The sequence below is a fragment of the Musa acuminata genome, chromosome BXJ2-2, assembly GCF_036884655.1.
Source record: "Musa acuminata AAA Group cultivar baxijiao chromosome BXJ2-2, Cavendish_Baxijiao_AAA, whole genome shotgun sequence".
Lineage (NCBI taxonomy): Eukaryota > Viridiplantae > Streptophyta > Magnoliopsida > Zingiberales > Musaceae > Musa > Musa acuminata.
Genome location: NC_088339.1, coordinates 30,033,977 through 30,053,861, shown reverse-complemented (window position 1 = coordinate 30,053,861; position 19,885 = coordinate 30,033,977). Strand labels below are relative to the sequence as shown.

Below are 19,885 nucleotides of genomic sequence, written 5' to 3'. Positions count from 1 at the left end.
ATTCATGATGCTATTCAGTCCAAAAATGGGAGGCATATGTTTATTCGATGCACCTTCTTATAAAAAAGATCGACAATAGATCAAAGAATCACCTTAAGTAAACATATGTTACAGTGGATATGATACGACTATCATATATAATTGATGTGTCACCATTGTCATGAGATATCCAATAATAATCTTATATTCATAGAAATACATCGATTGATACATCAATTATCGGATTTCTATGAATAGCATAACTAATTAACAAATAGTCTAATATCTATTATGAGTAATTACAATCAACATGTGCAACCACCCTAAACACAGAAGAAAAATAAATCGTTAGACTAACTAGTTTGACTTATGTGAAGTGCTCAATCGATGTTTCTCTTTCTCCTCTATGGCAGTGTTCAGTCTACGTGGTGAAACTTGTTTTATTGCCTGTAAGATTCATTTGTGTCCAGAAATTTATGGTAGAAACTTGTCATACCACTGTGGAACAGAAGGAAAGGCAGGGAAGCATCTGATTCCAGTTCTTAGAGACGACAACTTGAGATAATGGCAGAGTCAATGAATGATCAGTAACCAACAAGGACTTATCTAACACTGATACCACATCAAACAAGGCTTTTGAATAGCTCAGGACTCATCAAAAGGAAGAGTCATACAACAAAGGATCAATAGACACATTAGTCAGCATTTAATGTCCTTAATGAAGGAGGATTTAAGACATCATGGTATGCATAATTTTGGTTTTGCAATCATTATCTGACTCAGTGCTCTAAACATTTTAACCATCCGATGTAGAGGCTCTCAAATATCATTCAGAAACAATTGATGTCATATTAACTACTCACAGTAACTTCCATTGATGCAGCAATCAAATGGTTCCATCATATGCTCCAAATCAAAGAGAGTTTAATATGTGTAGCCCTGCTTCTTTCTTCCTCTTTTAACAGCAACACAATAACCTAACTATGTGCTTCCTTGTCACACTGCTCTTTGTGGTGTGTTGTATGGGGATCAAACCTGACACCAGGAGCAAGTAACAAGGGAAGTGCATAACCTGTCCTTTTGCTGTTGTAAGTACTTGTAGCAAAAGATTGTATTTAACAAATAGAATCAGTGGTGACTTTTCTCAGAAAGCATGAAGTTGCTGTGCCTTTAAAGATGACAGGAATGTCAGGAAGAAAGTGAACTTGTTAAACGTTAGAGCTAGAGATCTGTGCCTGATTGTCCTCACTGTTGTTCCACTGGTGCACAGCACTTGCTATTAGCATATATTCTAATTTCTCTTTGTTTTCTTAAGTATCTCAGACTTCATACAAGTGACTAAAATAGGTGAACAGTAAAACTGTGGCATATTCTAAGTTTCCTTCTTCAAAAAAGAGCTCTGAAATCCAGCAATTATAGCCTTATTAGCCACATTAGACACAAACCTGCAGTTCAGCACTCAGCTGCAAACATGATCTCATCTCCCCTAGTCTTGATATTGATCTTGAATCTACATAATGAGTGATCATAGCCGGTGGTTTTTGTAGGCTTGCATCCTGTTTCAATAATTGAGCATACTATGGAGGATATAGAGCATTATGATGTTGTCTGAGGAATATGAGATCGATGAGAAGGAATTTTGATGCAGAAGCTATACCATAAAGCATGTAGAAACCCAACTCCAACTTTTAGTTTTCCTGATGCTGTGGAAATTATTAGCTCTAAAGTACATGAACATTACCCATGTAGAGTTCTTTAACTCTACAGTGCAATAACGATTGCAGAAATACGAACAAAGTGATGATTAACTGATGAACATGGTGTCGAATCATTATGACTTTACATTTAAAAAAGGTGGCAGTCCACCTTAAACTCTGGTGTCATGCCATCTTGAAGCCCAAAGTGCTCATCAAATACTAAATACAGAGGCTGCAGGAATTGTCTGAGCTGCAACTTGCTGCCTCAAACAAGAGAACAAGCATGCCTTACCCTCGCTAAATGTGAGGGACCTGCACCTTAGGGGGGACGCACTGACATGATCTAAAGCGTGCAAGCTTCAATCTCATTTATATTTTAATTTCTAATCTGGATTTTTGCTCCGCTATCGGTCGAAATCACGTGAAACTAGGGTTTCTGCATGTGAAATAACCAAAGATTATTTCTGGCGTCATCGCAAGAAAAAGTTAGATCTTGCCAGCTTGATCAAGAGATGTGTTGTTTGGTTAGCTGTTCAGTGGTCTCCACAATGCTATTATACTCGAATCGATGAGAATAAGCATATGGAACAATTAGAAGATTGCTTATAAACGACGATAAATCCATAAGAAAAGAAACAAAGTACAACAGCCATAAGGATTTCAATAATGGAAGCCAACAAGATGATCAACTTGAAAAAGAAAGAGAGATTAAGACAAACATTCCAAGCATCAGACAAATTGCTGTAAAGAATATGATCGGTCGAGCTATATATGCAAATCATTGTAGATGTTCTCTTAGGTGATAGATAGCATGATTCGAAGGTAATACTACTACTGACAGAAACTGGCACTGGTGGAAGCAAAGGAAGCAGTAATGTAGATCCAAAACACCTTGATAGGGTGATCAAAGTCCTGTTTAAAACCTGAGACTAATGATAGTAACATCATGATAAGCATACAATGAGATTAGCGGTATCATTTGTGATGGTGAAAGCAAGCCATTTGATGCAAGTAGTAGAGCTCTGAGGTCATTATAAAGGTTGATTAAAATTTAGATTTAAGATTCTAAATCCTTATTTGTTTATAAGAATAAAATCTTGGAGAATATGTCACCAACAGGTCATTATAAAGGTTCAGTCTTCACCCTTCTCCTTTGGCCACCTTTTGCTTCTCTCTCTCTCTCTCTCTCTCTAGTTCATGATAGTACTCACTCCACTCTGACTCCTTTGCTCGGCTTCAAGGAGATGAGAAGAGTTAACTTCTCCTGTGTATCACCAGCATCAGCGGCAATATGCACGAGTATAGATCGGCGGTCGATGGTTCGAGCGAGCACCAGAAGAGCCATCGAGCGCCACACGCCTCACCTGAGAGATCCACGGAGAGCAAAGTCTGCTTTCAGCTCGGTAACTCGCACTGCAACGGAGAAGAAGTCTCCCAGCCAAAGGAGGAAGAGCTTGGACAAACCAACCGATCTCATCAGTCCACCCGGCTCTTCTCGGTATTTGTTGAACGATGATGCCTTCTTCGATGTGTTCCCCATCGTGGATGCTGCGCCTCCTCCTCTTTTCTCCGTCGAGCGGTCACCGCTTGAGGTTATCAAGAAAGACGTACCTGCTGCTGTCTCAACTCTATCCTCTGCTGTGCCACAGAACCAGGTTTGACACTAAAGCATTCTCTCTCTCTCTCTCTCTCTCTCTCTCTCTCTCTCTTAATGTTCTTAGGGCTTGACTGGGATCAACATATTAAGGTTGTCTAATCTTGGAAGGTGGTGCATCTGAGGGTTTCCTTGCATTGCAAAGGCTGTGAAGGGAAGGTCAGGAAGCACATCTCCAAGATGGAAGGTGAGAGACTTCACACTGATGTGTTCTTCTGATGCTTCGTCAGCTGATTGATGTGGATGAGCAGGCGTGACATCGTTCAACATAGATTTCGAGACGAAGAAGGTGACGGTGGTCGGAGACGTGACCCCGTTGGGAGTCCTGAACAGCATCTCCAAGGTCAAGAATGCTCAGTTCTGGCCTTCGCCTTCATCGTCGCCGCCGCCTCCGCCAGCCTCCTCTTGATCCAAATTTGCATCTCTCAGGCGCCTGCAACTCTGGTCTTTCGGACAGTTCCTTGTGCCGACCGATAGAAGAATTAGAGGGAGAACGTTGTTGCTTCTCCTTCTCATCATCATTATGCTTGTAATGTGACCTAATTTTCCTGTCCTCTCTGTTCTTTTCCCTGAAACCTATGCTGCTCAGTCAAATTTGTTCTTTAGCCTGTGCACTTTTCTAGAAATGAGGGTTGCAATTGAGAGAAGAACTGTGCAAACAAGGAAGCAAGCGGCAGAAATCCACTCACCCATTGCTTGAGCTTGACAAGCTCTCGGCTGCTTATCCACGACTATAAAGACCTGCCTGCAGTAAAACCAGCCCAATTCAGAGACGTCTTTTACCTGCTCTTATCATGATAGAACATACCATCAAACAACCTGCTGGCAATTACCTTAAGAACTCTCTTCGATGATTTCACTCAGGTTTTAACTTTTATGAACTGTGTGAGCAGAGGTAAAAATATGTGGATTGTAACAAGCACAGCTGCTGTTGATATTTTCTGCTCTTGTAAAAAGGTGAAGATGAAGCAGGTGATTTGATCATGAGCTTAGCATGATAAGCTAGGAAAAGACTGGAAACAATGACAACCAGGGAATTATTGATCGAATTAATAGGATTAATCATGAGAGTAGGATCCAAAAATTGGTAGAGCTTTAGAACTTTTTTGGCCTTCTTGCTAATTACATGGCCATGATTGCATCAGTATGGTTTCATGAGTGTTCCTTCTATCTAAAGGGACAGACTCTGAACTTGCACTCCAAGTGTGTATAACAATTATTTGATGATGCAGCATCACCTTTCCAACTATACCAGGATGGTTCATTATGAAATCCAAAATTGGGTGAGTAACATTATAACTCAGCTAATGTCTTCTGGAGTTTAAAGATTTCGACGTTTAATTATCATTCTTTTCAACTTTATTTATTCCATTTACATATTTTGAGGTAAAATTTGGTCTTTCCTGATGGTTGTGTGCCTTAATTTTGTGTTGATCGTAAACCATTGACCAAATGTGATGTTAAGATTTGCCATACAATATATCGAACCAATTAGCTTGTTGATGTGTGACAAAATCCTTCTTCTCATGAAGGAGATATGCAGATTTGATCACGCAGAGAGGAGCTTCGTAAGATAAATCATGATTCCACAAAAGAAATCGTCTTGTTAAACCAATGATGCCATGTAATGACCAATTGAATGTTAGAATAAGCAGATGATTCAGCAATCAAACACACTGTATCTTGCGAGTGTTGCTCATGCAAAACCCAACCATAGTGTTGTACACTAATCCATACAGCAGAAGTCGAATTATGAAACCATATAGTAATCAATAGAAAGCATGATTGGACTCGTCTAACATTCCAATCTAAGCTTTGATGGCATACTTTCTCATTGGGAAGTACATCTCCTTTTTCTTCTCACGCTCAGTCTTCAGTGACTCCTGCATATGAAAGAAATGATGCGTCTCTTTATCAATAGTGGCACAAAAGGCAAACACAAGAACAAAGAGATTATTGGTTTGTCATTGTTCTTAATTCTAGATGGTTTCTACTCTGATAAATCATGGAATTGTCTTCGTATGAAAAAGCAAATTCAATCAGCTTCATACATATTAGCTATATCATGTGCTGTATGACCTGAATAAGTATACTTAAGAACAGATATCATGCTTGTTGAATCCATCATCCACAAGGAAAGTTTCTGAATTGTTAAAAGACAACATCATATACATAGCATGCAATTAGAATCTAAAAGATCGATATCATACAAATAAAGTCAGCACACAACGCCTTCATTTAAGGTTTTGAGAATAGACTCTGAAGCTTGTACAAGAGAGAGTTATATTAAGGGTCCATCAGAAAACAGAAACAAACATGAACCAAAGTTTTATAGTTCAATAAACTTCTTCAGGTATGGATAAGTAACACTACAAAAAGATTTCTGAAATTGCATTTACTTTGCACATAAACCCTTTCCTTCTCAAGGAGGATCAAAATCTAAAGCACAAAACGGGTTTCTTTTCCTAATCATCTTTTCAACCGTATATAGCTAAGATGTTAATTAGTAAAGATATTTTTAATGCTCCGAAGACAGCATACAATACTGAGCATATACTGTTTCTGCAACTAAAGAGATACTTAATGATATAATCAGACAACTAATTCAATCTTCACAAGAAATTGAATCCTGCCAAGCTGAAGTTATAAATAACATCATCAGAGGATTTGGACTCGTTGAAATAGACAAGCCATGTAAGCCTTCAAGCTATTTAGCAGATTAAGAGATCCAATTTTATGAATTACATTCTCCTACAACAGTTAGATTCTAAACCCAACATTACCAACTGCACCTTTGCGTAAAGCAAACAAAGAAAGACAGACTAATCCACAGAACCATACAACTTAAATATACAGTGAGCTACTCCAGATAATACATGATTGTGGAAGGTCATGAACTTTAATGTGATACTAATCCCTTTTCATTTTTGTCTTCCCCAGACAGACACTTAATTCAATAAAAAGAAGTAGCTGAGGGTTCTGCCACTATTGATTTCCTGAGAAACATCCAGCATCCTGAGGAGAATAGCCAGATATTTAGAAGAGAAGTTTTGCGGCAAGAGGGGATGCATGATTTTGTCATTTTGTGTGATAGTCAAAACGAACCAAGGTTGGCTTCTTGTGGCAGGTTGTGCAGGCTACAAGGTGCAAACCCCAAACCAGGCTGAGGGCAGGGCCATCTTGGAGGCCTTGCAAAGGGCACAACTGTAGACGGAGGAACACCGTTGTTTGTGCAGACTCTCTGGAATGAATCAATTTTGTCTATGATCACAGAAGGGTGCCTAGGCACATTTGGAATCTACATAGGGAAATAGTAGGATTGGCCAAGGAGATCAACATTGTTAACTTCCAACACATACGCCGAGTCCTTAATGCATTGGCACATAGACTAGCTAATGTGGAAGGGTGACTAACTATGTAGCCTCCTGGGAAGAAAATTTTGATAAGCATTTGATGCCCTTATCATTGTTTCAGAATGGTTTGAGATCTAATGAAATTATCTTTCCTTTTTCAAAAAAACAAAAAAGTATATGAGGGTTCTATTATGGCAAACAGTGTTCTTTTAAATAGACCATTAATTTTAATCAAGAAAGAACAACAGTAGGATGACCAAGACATACAGCATAAAAAACACATCTTGGAAGAAAGTGACACTAAATGCTAATAACAACAACAAGTGAACAGCATATATAGCTAGGAGCAACTTATAGAACAATAGCATTTCAAGAGTTCGTTTTATCCTCAGGTTCTTAACATCAATTAAAGTAGTATATTATCTTACGATTCATAAGATACGAGAAGAAAAGACCCAGCAAGATGCGTCACCTGATGCTTGGTTAGCCGGCGGCGGATGGCTCGAGTCTTCTTGGGGCGGAGATCGAGCGGAATGTGCTTCTTCTTCTTGTAGACCTCCCTCAGCTTCGCCTTCTGCGTCTGCGAGATCACTGTCAGCACCCGCGCGATCGACAGCCTCACCACCTTTCTGCAAAACAAATCAAAAGAACCAAACTATGGAGACCCGCCGAACAACTGAATGACAGGCGCACGAACAAAAGACCAAATGACGGATCGCTCACATCTTGGAGAGCTTGTTGGGGGCGCCGCCCGTGACCTTGGCGACGCGGAGGAGGGAGAGCTCATTCTTGAGGTCCTTCAGCTGGTTCTGAAGCTCCCCCTTCGTCTTCCCGCGAAGCTCGTGGACCTTAATCCTCGCTGCAACCAAAAAGTACCAAAGAGATCCATCGAACCCTCCCCCAAAGCAATCGAAACGAGTGACCTAATTTTTGGGGATCGAATTCTTACCCATTAGGATCGGATCGATTCGCCGCCCTCGTCGCGTTCTCCCGCTTCCGCCGCGAGCAAACCCCAATCCTAGTCGGAGGCGAGAATTATATATAGAGAGGAGTTTCAGAACCCTAGCCGCCAAAAGAACTCGGCTCACATAAGCCAGCTTACCAAAAGGCTTAGTTGAGCCGTGGTCCGTGGGCCGTGGGCCGTGGGCCGTAGGCCGTGGGCTGCAGTGGTCCATTATTCGTGTCAGGAGAAATTTAGTCATCATCATATTTTATCCTATTATGCAGTTTGATAGCAACATAATGAGATCATCTACCTTGATTGAACCTCCAATGTGAAGTTCTTCTCTCATAGATTTAGCTTCATGTTACATAGGAGATTGTAAGTAAAGAACAAGCATCCTGAAGTTGCCAATACTCAGATATGGATTCTCTAACTCCTGAAATGATCATGTCATTTGAGATCTAAAACAGTGCATGAGATCATCCTTGAGGTTGTGACTCCTAAAGCCATGATGATTATTAATATCGATGTGCAATTTGAACAAGTCATCACTCGATGTCTCATATCTTAAGCATTGTTGACACATATCTACATCTCATGTTTGCCTTCAGTGCCACCATATTTAATGTTCGATACAAAATACTCCAAAAGATAATGGTGGTGTTTGCACCTAAAAACACAAAAGACACCCATATATGTTATTGATACCTAAGTTTCCCATGGAGTAAAGGTGAGGAGTTCATCTTCTTTGTCCATCAACCTTTGCTGCAAGTGCTCCACAACATGAGTTTGGTGGGATTCCCCTGCTTCCTTTGACTTTAAATCATGTCAATCCTTTTGGTGACATGTTTGCTTATTTTAAGGTTTATTTGTCTCCACCTTAGATATCTTATCATCTGCTACTTTATAACCAAGGAATCAACTTGTCCTTAAGTGAGTTTCTGCAATATGTTTTCTGAAAGCATAGTCTCACTTTTGCAGCTTGTGGAAAAGTGTAATGCTGCAATGACTACAGCTGCTATAATCATGGATTTGTATTAAGTTTATATTCTCAGGTTACAAGGACATGCAGGACTTACAGTGTGTCTGTTTAGATAGTTTGTCTTGTGGGTCATAATTCTGTGTATCCCAATCTTTGTAGTCCTACATTTGAAGTCTGATGGTGATGAAGAAAAATGATTAGAGACAGTATGAAAAGATACACTCAGCATAGACTTCTTTCAGCTTATCTGTGCAATAAGACAACACAAAACAAAAGAGCTTAAGGGAGAGGATACTATTTGTGGAGACAGAAAACTGTGAAGCTATTTGAAGGCCTTGAAGAATCAACATTAAGCTTCAAACTCTTTTATCAGTTCATATGTCACTTTCTCTGCACATAAATTTCTAAGGGTTCCAACTCAATGAAGTTGAGCTGTCTTATTTCCATAACACCCTGCACCTCTCCATCCATTTATGATAACCTATGCATCAAGACATCTCCAACTAAGGTAATCAATTTTATATATATAGAGAGAGAATGATCTTTCATATAATTGAGGAAAGATAACATTATATATTCAAGATGTCTCAGGGTACTTAACTCCAGCCATCTCACACAATCATACAAGCTACCATGAACAGGTCTCTGCATTAGTTTAAGCCAGTTGTTGACTGAACCAAGATCACATAGATGCTATTTCGACTGAGGTTATTTTAATGTTTATACTATAATTAATGTCTTCATCTTCTGCCTATCATAAAATTATGAACCATCAAGTTAGAACCAATGATACATACTACCAAGTATTTGTCTAGCCAAGAAGAAAGAGTAGATTGATGAATTTCCCAGTCCAGAAAATGAGAGTCAGGAGCAAATCAATAATGGATTTTCTTGAGAAAATTTGTGCTCAAAACAGTTGTTGAAACATGGAAGATCACAGTGCAATTCCACCATCTTAATTCTTTTTAATGCAGTGGGTACCATTCACATCACTCCCAGCAGAGTCCTGGCTTCTCATGTTCACTGTCAGGAGCAATTTTAGAGACAGAAAGAAGACAGAATCCTGCATCACTTGCACTCTTTCTAGCAGAGTCCTTCTGTTGGGACTTCTTACAGTAAGCAATTGCTCCTTGGATGGAACTCTCTATATCTGAATTCACACTGCTACTCCTTTTCAGCATCGGTTGTCCTTGAGATTCCTTGGAGTTGACACTCGAGAAGGAAGAAGATTTAGAAGACGTGCATGATGAAGAAACAGAGAAAGATTTAGTTGATGATTGCGAGTAATTTGCACTCGAAAAAGACCTCCTGTGATCTAAGTTCGCTTCTTCCATCATCTTCTCTTCTTCTTTGCACTTCATGGCGTGCAAAGCTGTGTGACTTCCAATTTGGATTCTCCCAAATGGGTTCTTCCTTGCTGCCTTTTGGTAGACAGGTGAGCGGTCTGCAGAGGCCGCACATTTCTCATCCGGACACCGAGACTTGCCGAAAAGAGACTTGAAATAAGCTTTGGCTTCCTTGATGAACTTGAGCTTCCTGGTCCATGACTTCCTCGGGTGCGATTCGATGAACTCTTCCGAGCACTCATGGAAGTAGTCCTCCGGGTTGAGCTCTCCGCTCACGTACCGAGAGGCAGCCGGCGATGCGTTGCATGACTCGTATGGAGTTGCGGCGGCGGTACTCGGCGTTCTTGTGACTGCACTTTGGATGAGCTCTTCCACCATTTGCAGGCGCGGCGGAAGGTGGAGCGGCAGTAGCTTTCCCTTGTAGAAGAGCTCATCTGCAGGGGAGGACATCGGCAGGCTCTGCTGTGGATTGGCACTCATCTGGAATTCGAATTCTATTAAAGGATGAGGAGGGGAAGAGCAGAAGAAGTTGGCGGAGCTGAAGTCCATGTCAATGTAGTCTTCTTCTGCCAACTGATCATTCGGAGGAAGGCTTCTTGCCATAGAGGAAGAACAGTGGTCTCCTATTATTCTTCTCCTCTTCTCTCTATGCCTCTACTCTCCTCAACTTAGAAATGGGGGAGTGGGCATCCCTTAAAGCAAGGATATGTCCAACAAAAGGGGTTGAGGGGAAAGAATACTGCCATCAATGTGGAAACAGTGCAAACAACCAGAACAAGAAATGCTAAGTGTGAGGGATTCCCCTCATCCTATAAAGTTATGCATTTATTTTAGCTTCCTTGGCCTTCTCTGCGTGATAATATTGCACATTCAGTACAACACTAACCACATTGAAGATAATTTGAATGAGAAAAGTGATGGTACCCCCCAAAACCTGGACAAGTGTGCTTCAAGAACATTGTTAGTGATGGTACTTGTGATTATAGAATCGAAGTGTGCTTCAAGAACATTGTGTTTCAGCACAAGCTGTTCTTGGCACGAGGACGGTAATCTTGACTCGGTAAGCAATTTGGTCAGCCATGCTGGTAGTAATCATCTCATGCACGTAAAACAACTAATGATTGGAGCTTGTAATCAAAATTGGCCACTGATCTGTTGGCCTCAAATCTTCTCCTTGTTTCTTTTATTGAGGTGTACGGAGAATCTAATAAAGAAGCAGGTAGGTCTTCACTGGATCTTTGGTATGCCATCACAGCATTGTTATTGAGGTCTTCTGCGTCGATCAGAATTAGCTCTTCAGGCCTACCCGACATTTATTGGTGGGAGGCAAATAGCATGGCGAAAGAGTGACATCCGAAGCTCGAGGCATCTCCTTTTGTCTTGAGAAGAGTTGACAGATGAAAGCTCCAATTGCCCCATCTTTCACGCTCCCCAACTCCAGCTTTTAGTCTCTTGCAGCGAAAAGAAGAGTTTTCTTCTCCCTCATTAAAACTTTTGTGCATGTAATCCACAGAATCATATGCTTTTAGAGGAGAAATCCATGTCCGTGTTCTAGTACTCCAGGGTACCTTATCATTTGATATTTCTGTTGAGTTCATCTTTCTACAAAAAGAAGGCAGAGTCTGTTTCAACTACAAGAACAGTTTGATAAGAAGGATATGATCCAAGAACTAATATGCAGTATTACTTTTGTCACAGATTGCAGTAGTTTCTGTCTGGAACAGAGACAACCAACCAAATAATTGAAGTGTCAATAACAAGAACAAAGGGATTTGAGTTATATGACCAATTAAGCTTCTGTTTCCTCCACAAATCAAAGTTGAATTCATCATGCCAAGTTAAAGGTATGGCTTCTGTTGCTGCTGCTATCACTTTGTGCTCCAATGCACTGCATCAACTGTGGCAAACAGGCAAGGCTAAACCCACCATGGAAAATTGACCTTACATGGCTAACTACAACAGGAAAATTTGGAACCACTTTCCTTTTATCAAGATTCAGATATTGGATAGAATGGCAATTGAATAATCTCTTGTATCAGAATCGCAAACAAGCAGGACAATCCAATATCCATGCAGTTTTGGCCATGTATAGACTAACCACAACAGAACAGATGCAAGAGATGGATGTTGATCTTGCCTTGTGTTTTGGGTTCGGCGGAGGTGCCCTGTAGGACTCAAGAGGACAAATCAAACTTGGACAAATCAGGCATCAGGAAGTTATGGCACAACCCACACCACATCAGATGAAAACTGCAGGAAAATTTGTTTTTGATTTTGACAATAGCATAGAAAAAGGGAAGGGAGTGAAATGAAATCCAACGCGATGTTTAAAAATAGTATTAATTTGACTGAAACAACCCCTCTTGAAGGTTCTAAAAATATAATGATGATAAATCAGGGTAAACATGACGACAGTTGTAGATTCTTATTCACATTATTCCGGAGGATTTCAGGCACCATGCACCTTCTTCCAATTTCACAAGCAAACCAAAAAGAACCTTGTATAATTTACTGTATCATAGTAAGTTTCAACTTGACATGGCCTCGTGTATATCAGTGCAAGCTTGAATTGAATTACTGACAATTGAAGAAAAATGCAGCCTCAGGTCTCCTGAATAAGAACTGGAAGCAAGTTTTGGCCGTTCGACTAGAACTTTCCCTCCCTTTCTCTTTGTTAAGGTCTTGAAACCAGCTCTTGGTCTGGCAAAGAATGAAGTTATAGAAAAACTTGATGTGTAAATTATCAGGGGAACCAACACCAAATGGCTGGCTTCAATCAACCTTGTTTCTCTTAGATAGTCTCTGAATACCAAATGAGCTCCGGTACCTTCCTACAAACTTGAGCAACTCATCAATAAGGATGACCGGGAAAGCAACCACCAGCACCAGAAGCCATTCGTTGAAGCTGAGGGGCACAATTCCAAACACCTGAGCAAGGAAAGGCACATATATGATCAAGAAGTGAAGCCCGAATGAGATACACATCGCCAATAGAAGCCACGGGTTGGCCCACGGATGCACCGTTAGAAGACTACCATCTTCAGACAGGGCATTGAATGAATTGAACATCTCAATTGCCACCAAGACAGAGAGGGAAAGAGTCGTTGCCTTCACTTTTCCTGATTGAAAATATTCACATGGGTTTGTATCAAAGGAGAAAAGATGATTTCCAGCCGTAAATGGTGCTACACTGAAGCCCTCCCAAGCTGAGCACTGGGCCCAGTTGGTGAGCTGTGAATAGGTTAGGAGTGTGTGACCATCTCCACTTAAGTCAATTCCCAGAAAAGATCCATGTGTGTACCATATGATGAAAACACCTACAGTAGCAATTCCAACATAAAGGCCAATGACCTGCATGTAGAGTGAAAGTAGACATTATTTGAGCCCTCTCTAGGTATATACTGGCATGCTTGTAAAATATCAGTACATTGAAGATCTCCATAATCAAGCTAATACTTTCATAATGAGGGCGCCCAAAGACAAAATTTTATAATTTGAAGTTGTAACTATGCTATTAGACAAAAACTGTATGAGTTTAATGCATAAAATTTATTAATTTTATTCTATTCATTTTGTTGTGAATTGTTTATATTTCATGTATCATTGAAAAGATTAATACTTTCTTTGATTGATCGAGCCAATGCAAATTGACAACCTACCAAATAACGAAATAGGATCCATGCACTGATCAATGATTCATCAGTTCGTCGAGGGGGTTTCTTCATTATATCTCTATCCGGTGGGTTAAAACCCAAAGCTGTTGCTGGGGGGCCATCTGTGACTAGATTGACCCACAAAAGCTGAACAGGAATCAGCCCTTCAGGAATGCCTAAAGCTGCTGTCAGAAAAATAGAAGCAACTTCACCAATGTTGGAGGATATCATGTACCTGCAATCAGTAACAGATAAATTATAGAGCCGTTGATATACGCTAAAGAACTATCTAAGGTCTATGAATCAAAACATTGAATCAGTCAATTAGATAAAAGGCAATGCATGTTAGATTTGTCAGTTCTCATTTATGATTATTTCTGTAGCTATTCCCAGATCTTCAGTGCCTTCAATTGTTTGACTTAAAATTCAATCTCTGTCCTGTTTATTTTAAAACAATTAGATTTTATTAACTTAATACCTATAGTAACACAGTTTTAGCAATGAAATCTCTCAAGTATGAGAGGCATAGAGCACAATCCTCAAAATACTTCATACTTTTAAGCATCGAAAGATGCAAATAATATTTTCCATTAGATGCCAAGCCAAAACTAATTTTATAGATGTGCTGATAAGAAGAACCATGCATTTTAAAGTCCAAAAAGTGAATTATCGGGTCCACAATGTTCGGATAACATTCTGTCAATGACCAAGGATATAGTGACACCACAATCAAGATATGTTGCAATAACTAGATTGGAGAAACTATAAGAAACCTTATAAAGGATTTCATGTTGTTATAAATAGATCTTCCTTCACCAACTGCAGCAACAATTGTACTGAAATTGTCATCTGCTAACACCATATCAGAAGCTTCCTTGGCAACCTGAAAAGAGAAGGCCTCAGATTTTGGTTGGTTTTATGAAAAATAGAAAAGTTGTCGAGAGTTTTCTGTCTCAAATATAGTTTGATAATGTCATAAGTAGATCAATAAACAATTAATTAATGCAATTGCAACATGCCTCTGTCCCAGATATGCCCATGGCAATACCAATATCAGCCAATTTCAGGGCAGGGGCATCATTTACCCCATCACCTGTCATTGCAACCACCTCACCGTCTTCTTTTAGCAGTCTCACAATTTCTTGCTTATGCTTTGGTTCTGCCCTTGAGAACAGAAGTCCACCTTTTTGCCTTAATCTATTTTTTTTATCAGAGAGAGACATAAACTCTTTCCCTGTGAAGCTTGCATAGCTAATGTCCTCATTAGGGCTAAAGACACCAATTTCACGGCAAATTGCTTCAGCTGTTTCTTTGTTATCACCAGTTATTACAATGACTCTAATCCCAGCTGCTTTACAATCCTTGATTGCTTTGTGAACTTCTTGCCGAGGAGGATCCTGTGATAATTGCATTTACAAAAAAAAAGTTGGATGATACATCAGTGGTAAACAGCCAATAGTATAGGATAATTATAAACAAAGCACATTTCATTTTACCCTCAGTCCAACCAAGCCGACAAAGATGAGTTCGCTCTCGACAGATGAGTAATTAGATGGATCAAGTAAAAGCTTATGAGCAGGATGATCTTCACCATCATATGTAGCAAATTCTGATATATCATCTTTATATGCAAAACCTAAACAACGCAACGCATTGGTCGACATCTCATGAAGCGCTTCTAGGACAAGATTTTTTGTACTCTCATCCAACTGCATAACGGAACCATCAAGCAACTGAATGTAGGAACATCTCTCTAACAAACTTTCGACAGCTCCCTGACACATTGAAGGTTCAACAGGTCCCCATCAGGAAGGATTTTCAATAAAAGAAATATAAGAGGCTGCTATTGAATAATTCAAATTTGATATATTTCTTAAAATCTATTAAAAGAAGTGAAAGCATAAACATTCACTAGAGAATATGATTTCACAAATGAAGAATTCTTGTCAGGTATAATGCTATAATATTCATCCAAAAATTCAAAATCCAAAAGTTGAACGTCTACCTGGGATTGATTAAAAACAAATATCTCAATTTTACTTCTGACTCCGCAACAGATTATTTCTCTAAAGGAGACTAGAAAACTGATAAACTGTAACTGCAAGGCTTCAACATGTCAACTTCTTTGTTGATGCTCATAAAGAAATATAAAGGTTTTGAAGTCAAGGTAGGGCAAGATTTGGTAAATTTTGACAGCAAATGACTAAGGACTCAAGATCACAACCTGAGCAAACAACTTGTCCAAAACAAGAATGCCCAATAATGTACAATGACACGCATCATCTCAACTGCAAATGATTCAGCAAAGACATCAAAGATCTCACTGTTCTTGTTAAATTATAGCTCATTATAAAACTTGCTCTATGTTCTATAGGTTTAAGCATGAAAGGAAAAAAATGTGATTCGTCCCAAGCATAAACCATCATCTTAGGTGCATTACATACCTTCACAAGTAATGAATTGCTTCCTGAGTCTGATTTCACAATAACTCCCATTGATTTTCGAACTCGATCAAATTCAAGGGTCGCAACCCTACGTGCACACCCATTCCACCATTCACAGCAACCTATTGGTAATCAGCAAAAAATGACATATAAGTATATCACTTTTCATCAGCAGGTACTGAAACATACTCGAGGAGAGATTAAGGAGAACAGAGAAGATATCTACGTAATATCTCAGAAGATTCCAAGGACGAAGGATCAAAGCCACCAGGAATTCCCATTTTCTCAACTAGAACCTGACAAAGATTGAAGAACAATCTGTTAGCAATTAAAATGACAACAACTATATAAAACACATAGAAGTGTATGGTTTTACACCGGAGCACAGGCTACACATATGACAAGGTAACTATTTTTTACAACTATAAAAAAGAAGTATGGTAGCATAGTGAGAACATTCTGCTCCCTTAAATAATTTATTTCACTCTTAAAAGTGGCACAGGAAGAGATGGAGAGTTCAATATGTAAATATTAAAAAAATGTTAGACAGGTCAGAGATTTTTTCTTTTCTTTTTTATGAGAACTTGCTGAACCCAAAAGACTTAGAACAGAAGATAATCACTTATCAGGACTATTCTCCATGTTCACAATGGATTTGTAACTTTTTAGAACACCCATTACCTGATCAGACAATAAACAATCGATGAACAAACATAATAAACTGGAGCAAATAGTACAACAAAAACATGCAAAACTAAACTACTTTATACCTTCAGAGCAGCTTCAGTGGGCATTCCACTCGCAACATACTGATGACCTGAGTTTGAGATGCTCGCATCATTACAAACAGCAGCGATCTTTGCGATCATCTGAAGGTTGTCATCCATATTCTCAGCCGGCCAATCATGTATCTCTCCATCACACGGGTCATATGTAGCACCAACAACTTTGAATTTTCTGAGATCATTGGTCTGCCGGCCCATAGCTACAATTCTCACTGCCGACATCTGATTTGTAGTTAGCGTGCCAGTCTTATCAGAACAAATGACCGTCGTGCATCCCAGAGTCTCAACGCTCGGCAACCTTCGCACCAGCGCATTCTTCTGCGCCATCTTTCGCGTACCCAATGCCAGGCTAGTTGTAATCACTGCTGGAAGACCCTCTGGGATAGCAGCGACTGCCAAGGCCACTGCTATCTCAAAGTAATAGGTGCATTTCTCAAACGAAAACTTGAAATGTCTCGGCCAGCCATCAGCGTACTCCCAAGTGAGGAAGTACTTCACGTTGATAAGCCAAACGAAAGCACAGATTACGCCTATTATAGCTGTCAGGACCTCCCCGAACTCATTCAGTTTCTTCTTCAATGGAGTCTCGTCGTCGCTCTGACAAGCTTCATGAATCTGCAAGTGTATCTTACCAATCTCCGTGTTCATTCCGGTCTGCGTGACCAAGCAAACACAGCTCCCGTTCACGACCGTCGTACCCGCAAACACCATGCATTCTTTCCCCTGGATATCGGTGTCCTCTGAATTGGCCGCCCGATTGGTCTTGTTGACTGCAGCGCTCTCCCCTGTCAAAGACCCCTGATCTACTCTGAAGGTGGAGCTTATCAGTTGCAGAACTCTCATATCAGCAGGCACCTTATCACCGACCCTGAGCTCTACGATATCTCCTGGTACGAGTTCCCTAGCAGACAAAGTGGGTATCAACTTGCCGTCCCTCCTGACGGCAGCATGCTCCGATTGGATCTCCTTCAGCGCCTCCAGGGCCTTCTCTGCGTTGTTCTCCTGCCACACGCCGACCACAGCATTCACGACGAGGATGAGAAAGATCACCAACGGCTCGACGAAGGCGGTCAACCCAGCCTCGCCGCCACCGCCACGATCGCCGTCGTACCAAGCAAGGAGGAAGGACACAACGGCGGCGGCGAGGAGGATCCGGACGAGGGTGTCTTCGAACTGACCGAGGACGAGACGCCAGATCGACGGCCCAGAGTGCTTCTCCAGTTCGTTCCACCCGTATATTTCGCGCCGCCACGCAACCTCCTCGGACCGAAGGCCGGCCACCGCCGACACCGCGAACTCGGCCTGGCACTCGGCTGTGCTGCGGGCCCAAGCGGGGAATGACTGAGGAGGGGGAGGCGGGGGTTGGGGCCCGACGCCGTTCCGGTGCTCCTGATCCTGCCCACTCTGCCCCATACCAAACTCAATTCTCGCAAGAAGACGGATTAGTTGACAAAACGATCGAAACTTTGGGAGAAAGACAAGATCTGGCTAGGGTTGTCTCGGTCGCCGGGCTGGGGAACGACCACCGACGCTCTCTCTCCGACTCTCCCCCTTTGGAAGAAGCGACCAAGGGAAGGGCGCTTTGGGGAGTTCAAAATGGAACGGGATAAATATGGTTGTGGGATACGCTACGTCTTTACGGAGACCGTATACGAGCTTCTTTGGGTTATACCCCGAAACGTATCCAGCATCTACCTGTCCTATGATTGGTGAATATATGCGGGAGCCACCGATGCGTCAGTCTTCAGCAACTAGAAGGGCAGGTAGAAACAATAGTAGGTCACTTTGATGTATTCATAAAAAGAGGTGGTTTGTTGTGGTTCTCCACAGTTGCTTGCATAAATTGGAATGGTCTGTATTAATTGTGTCTTAATGCAGTGTAATCAACCTGCTACTAAATATGATTAATAATATTTTATTTGCCTTTCTTATTTGCTCAGAAAAAAATAGCATATCACTCACTCTCATATTTTTTGGTTAACAAAGTGTATAAATGCATATAAATATATATATGTTTGCTTGTTAGAAAAAGTTCAATGTATATAAACATATAGATATATGATTGTTGATCCTTCTGTAGCTTCTGCAATAAGAAATGACAAGAGTTGACCAAAATGTACTTTGAACACAAGAAGAAGACAGAAGAATTATTCTTCATGAAGATAATACACATGAATAAGACATCAGCCAAGTCATGCACACTTTAGTAATAGTTTTCCCAAATGAAGAGTAAAATTCTTATCCTTTTCATTAAAAGGGTTGATATATCCCCAATTGAAGTTGATTTTTTTTCTTTTCCTTTTTTTTTTTACATACAGTAATCATCTATCATTGTAGGTCTCAGACTTCTTAACCATCCAAACTAGTAGGCATTGATAGAAGATGAATTTGCTTGATCCTCCTCACATAAATACTCATACATATATATATATGTGTGTAATCTCCTTCATTTAACATATATTAGTCAAAAAATATATGACATAATTGGGAATCAAGAGCACCATTAAGAATCCAATCTTTGACCATAATTGGAGATTGATTGGTCGTGGTAAGGAAGAAAAAGTAAAAGAAAAGAAAAGGTACAAAAGAGGTACTACTCCAATGCTCAATGCACAAGACAACACATCACACACTTAAAAAAGGAAAAAGGGAAGAACAAAAGGCAAAAATGCATATGCAAGTAAGAATCTATGTGGTGCAATAAGGACTTAAACAAGGATTTCAAGGTGGAAGAATGGTTTGAGGAAGCTTCATGGATCCTTCCTCCCCCTTGACTTCAAATGGACACCAGAGAGTTGGTTGGCCTCATGATGAGAGTTGGGTGAAGGTTGCCTTTTCCCATTCTCAAACATCATGTCTGTGATGTGAGTACAAGTAATTTAATTGGGTTAACTTATTCTAATCAAAGCACAAAGATAAGCTAATCCAATCAGCTCATCCTTTTTCATTTTAGTTTAGTGGAGTGAGAATTATTTTAGGTCACCCTCTCTCACGATTGAAGAGCTACTCTCCATTAAAATCTCTCTCTTCCTCAGGTAACTGATACACC

At 40.3% G+C, this 19,885-nt stretch overlaps 4 protein-coding genes across 4 annotated transcripts; 1 reads left to right on the top strand and 3 right to left on the bottom strand.

Moving 5' to 3' along the window:
- The first annotated feature begins 2,767 nt into the window (after positions 1-2,767).
- LOC135605961 (protein SODIUM POTASSIUM ROOT DEFECTIVE 3-like) lies at positions 2,768-3,938 on the top strand. Its single transcript, XM_065096608.1, has 3 exons — positions 2,768-3,331; positions 3,442-3,517; positions 3,582-3,938. Exons 1-3 carry the CDS (start codon positions 2,783-2,785, stop codon positions 3,737-3,739), a joined length of 783 nt encoding a protein of 260 aa, XP_064952680.1. The 5' UTR covers positions 2,768-2,782; the 3' UTR covers positions 3,740-3,938.
- A 1,020-nt stretch (positions 3,939-4,958) lies between these two features.
- On the bottom strand, positions 4,959-7,756 carry LOC103975406 (large ribosomal subunit protein uL29). The gene is made up of 4 exons (XM_009390363.3): positions 7,633-7,756; positions 7,407-7,542; positions 7,156-7,312; positions 4,959-5,213 (listed from the first exon to the last, which is right to left on the bottom strand). Exons 1-4 carry the CDS (start codon positions 7,634-7,636, stop codon positions 5,139-5,141), a joined length of 372 nt encoding a protein of 123 aa, XP_009388638.1. The 5' UTR covers positions 7,637-7,756; the 3' UTR covers positions 4,959-5,138.
- A 1,717-nt stretch (positions 7,757-9,473) lies between these two features.
- Positions 9,474-10,690, bottom strand: LOC135605960 (probable membrane-associated kinase regulator 4). Its single transcript, XM_065096607.1, has one exon. The coding sequence runs from the start codon at positions 10,555-10,557 to the stop codon at positions 9,598-9,600; it is 960 nt and encodes a 319-aa protein (XP_064952679.1). The 5' UTR covers positions 10,558-10,690; the 3' UTR covers positions 9,474-9,597.
- A 1,568-nt stretch (positions 10,691-12,258) lies between these two features.
- LOC135605959 (calcium-transporting ATPase 1, endoplasmic reticulum-type-like) lies at positions 12,259-18,408 on the bottom strand. The gene is made up of 8 exons (XM_065096605.1): positions 16,822-18,408; positions 16,278-16,347; positions 16,052-16,173; positions 15,104-15,382; positions 14,627-15,004; positions 14,381-14,490; positions 13,614-13,842; positions 12,259-13,305 (listed from the first exon to the last, which is right to left on the bottom strand). Exons 1-8 carry the CDS (start codon positions 18,247-18,249, stop codon positions 12,727-12,729), a joined length of 3,195 nt encoding a protein of 1,064 aa, XP_064952677.1. The 5' UTR covers positions 18,250-18,408; the 3' UTR covers positions 12,259-12,726.
- Between the last annotated feature and the right edge of the window lie 1,477 nt (positions 18,409-19,885).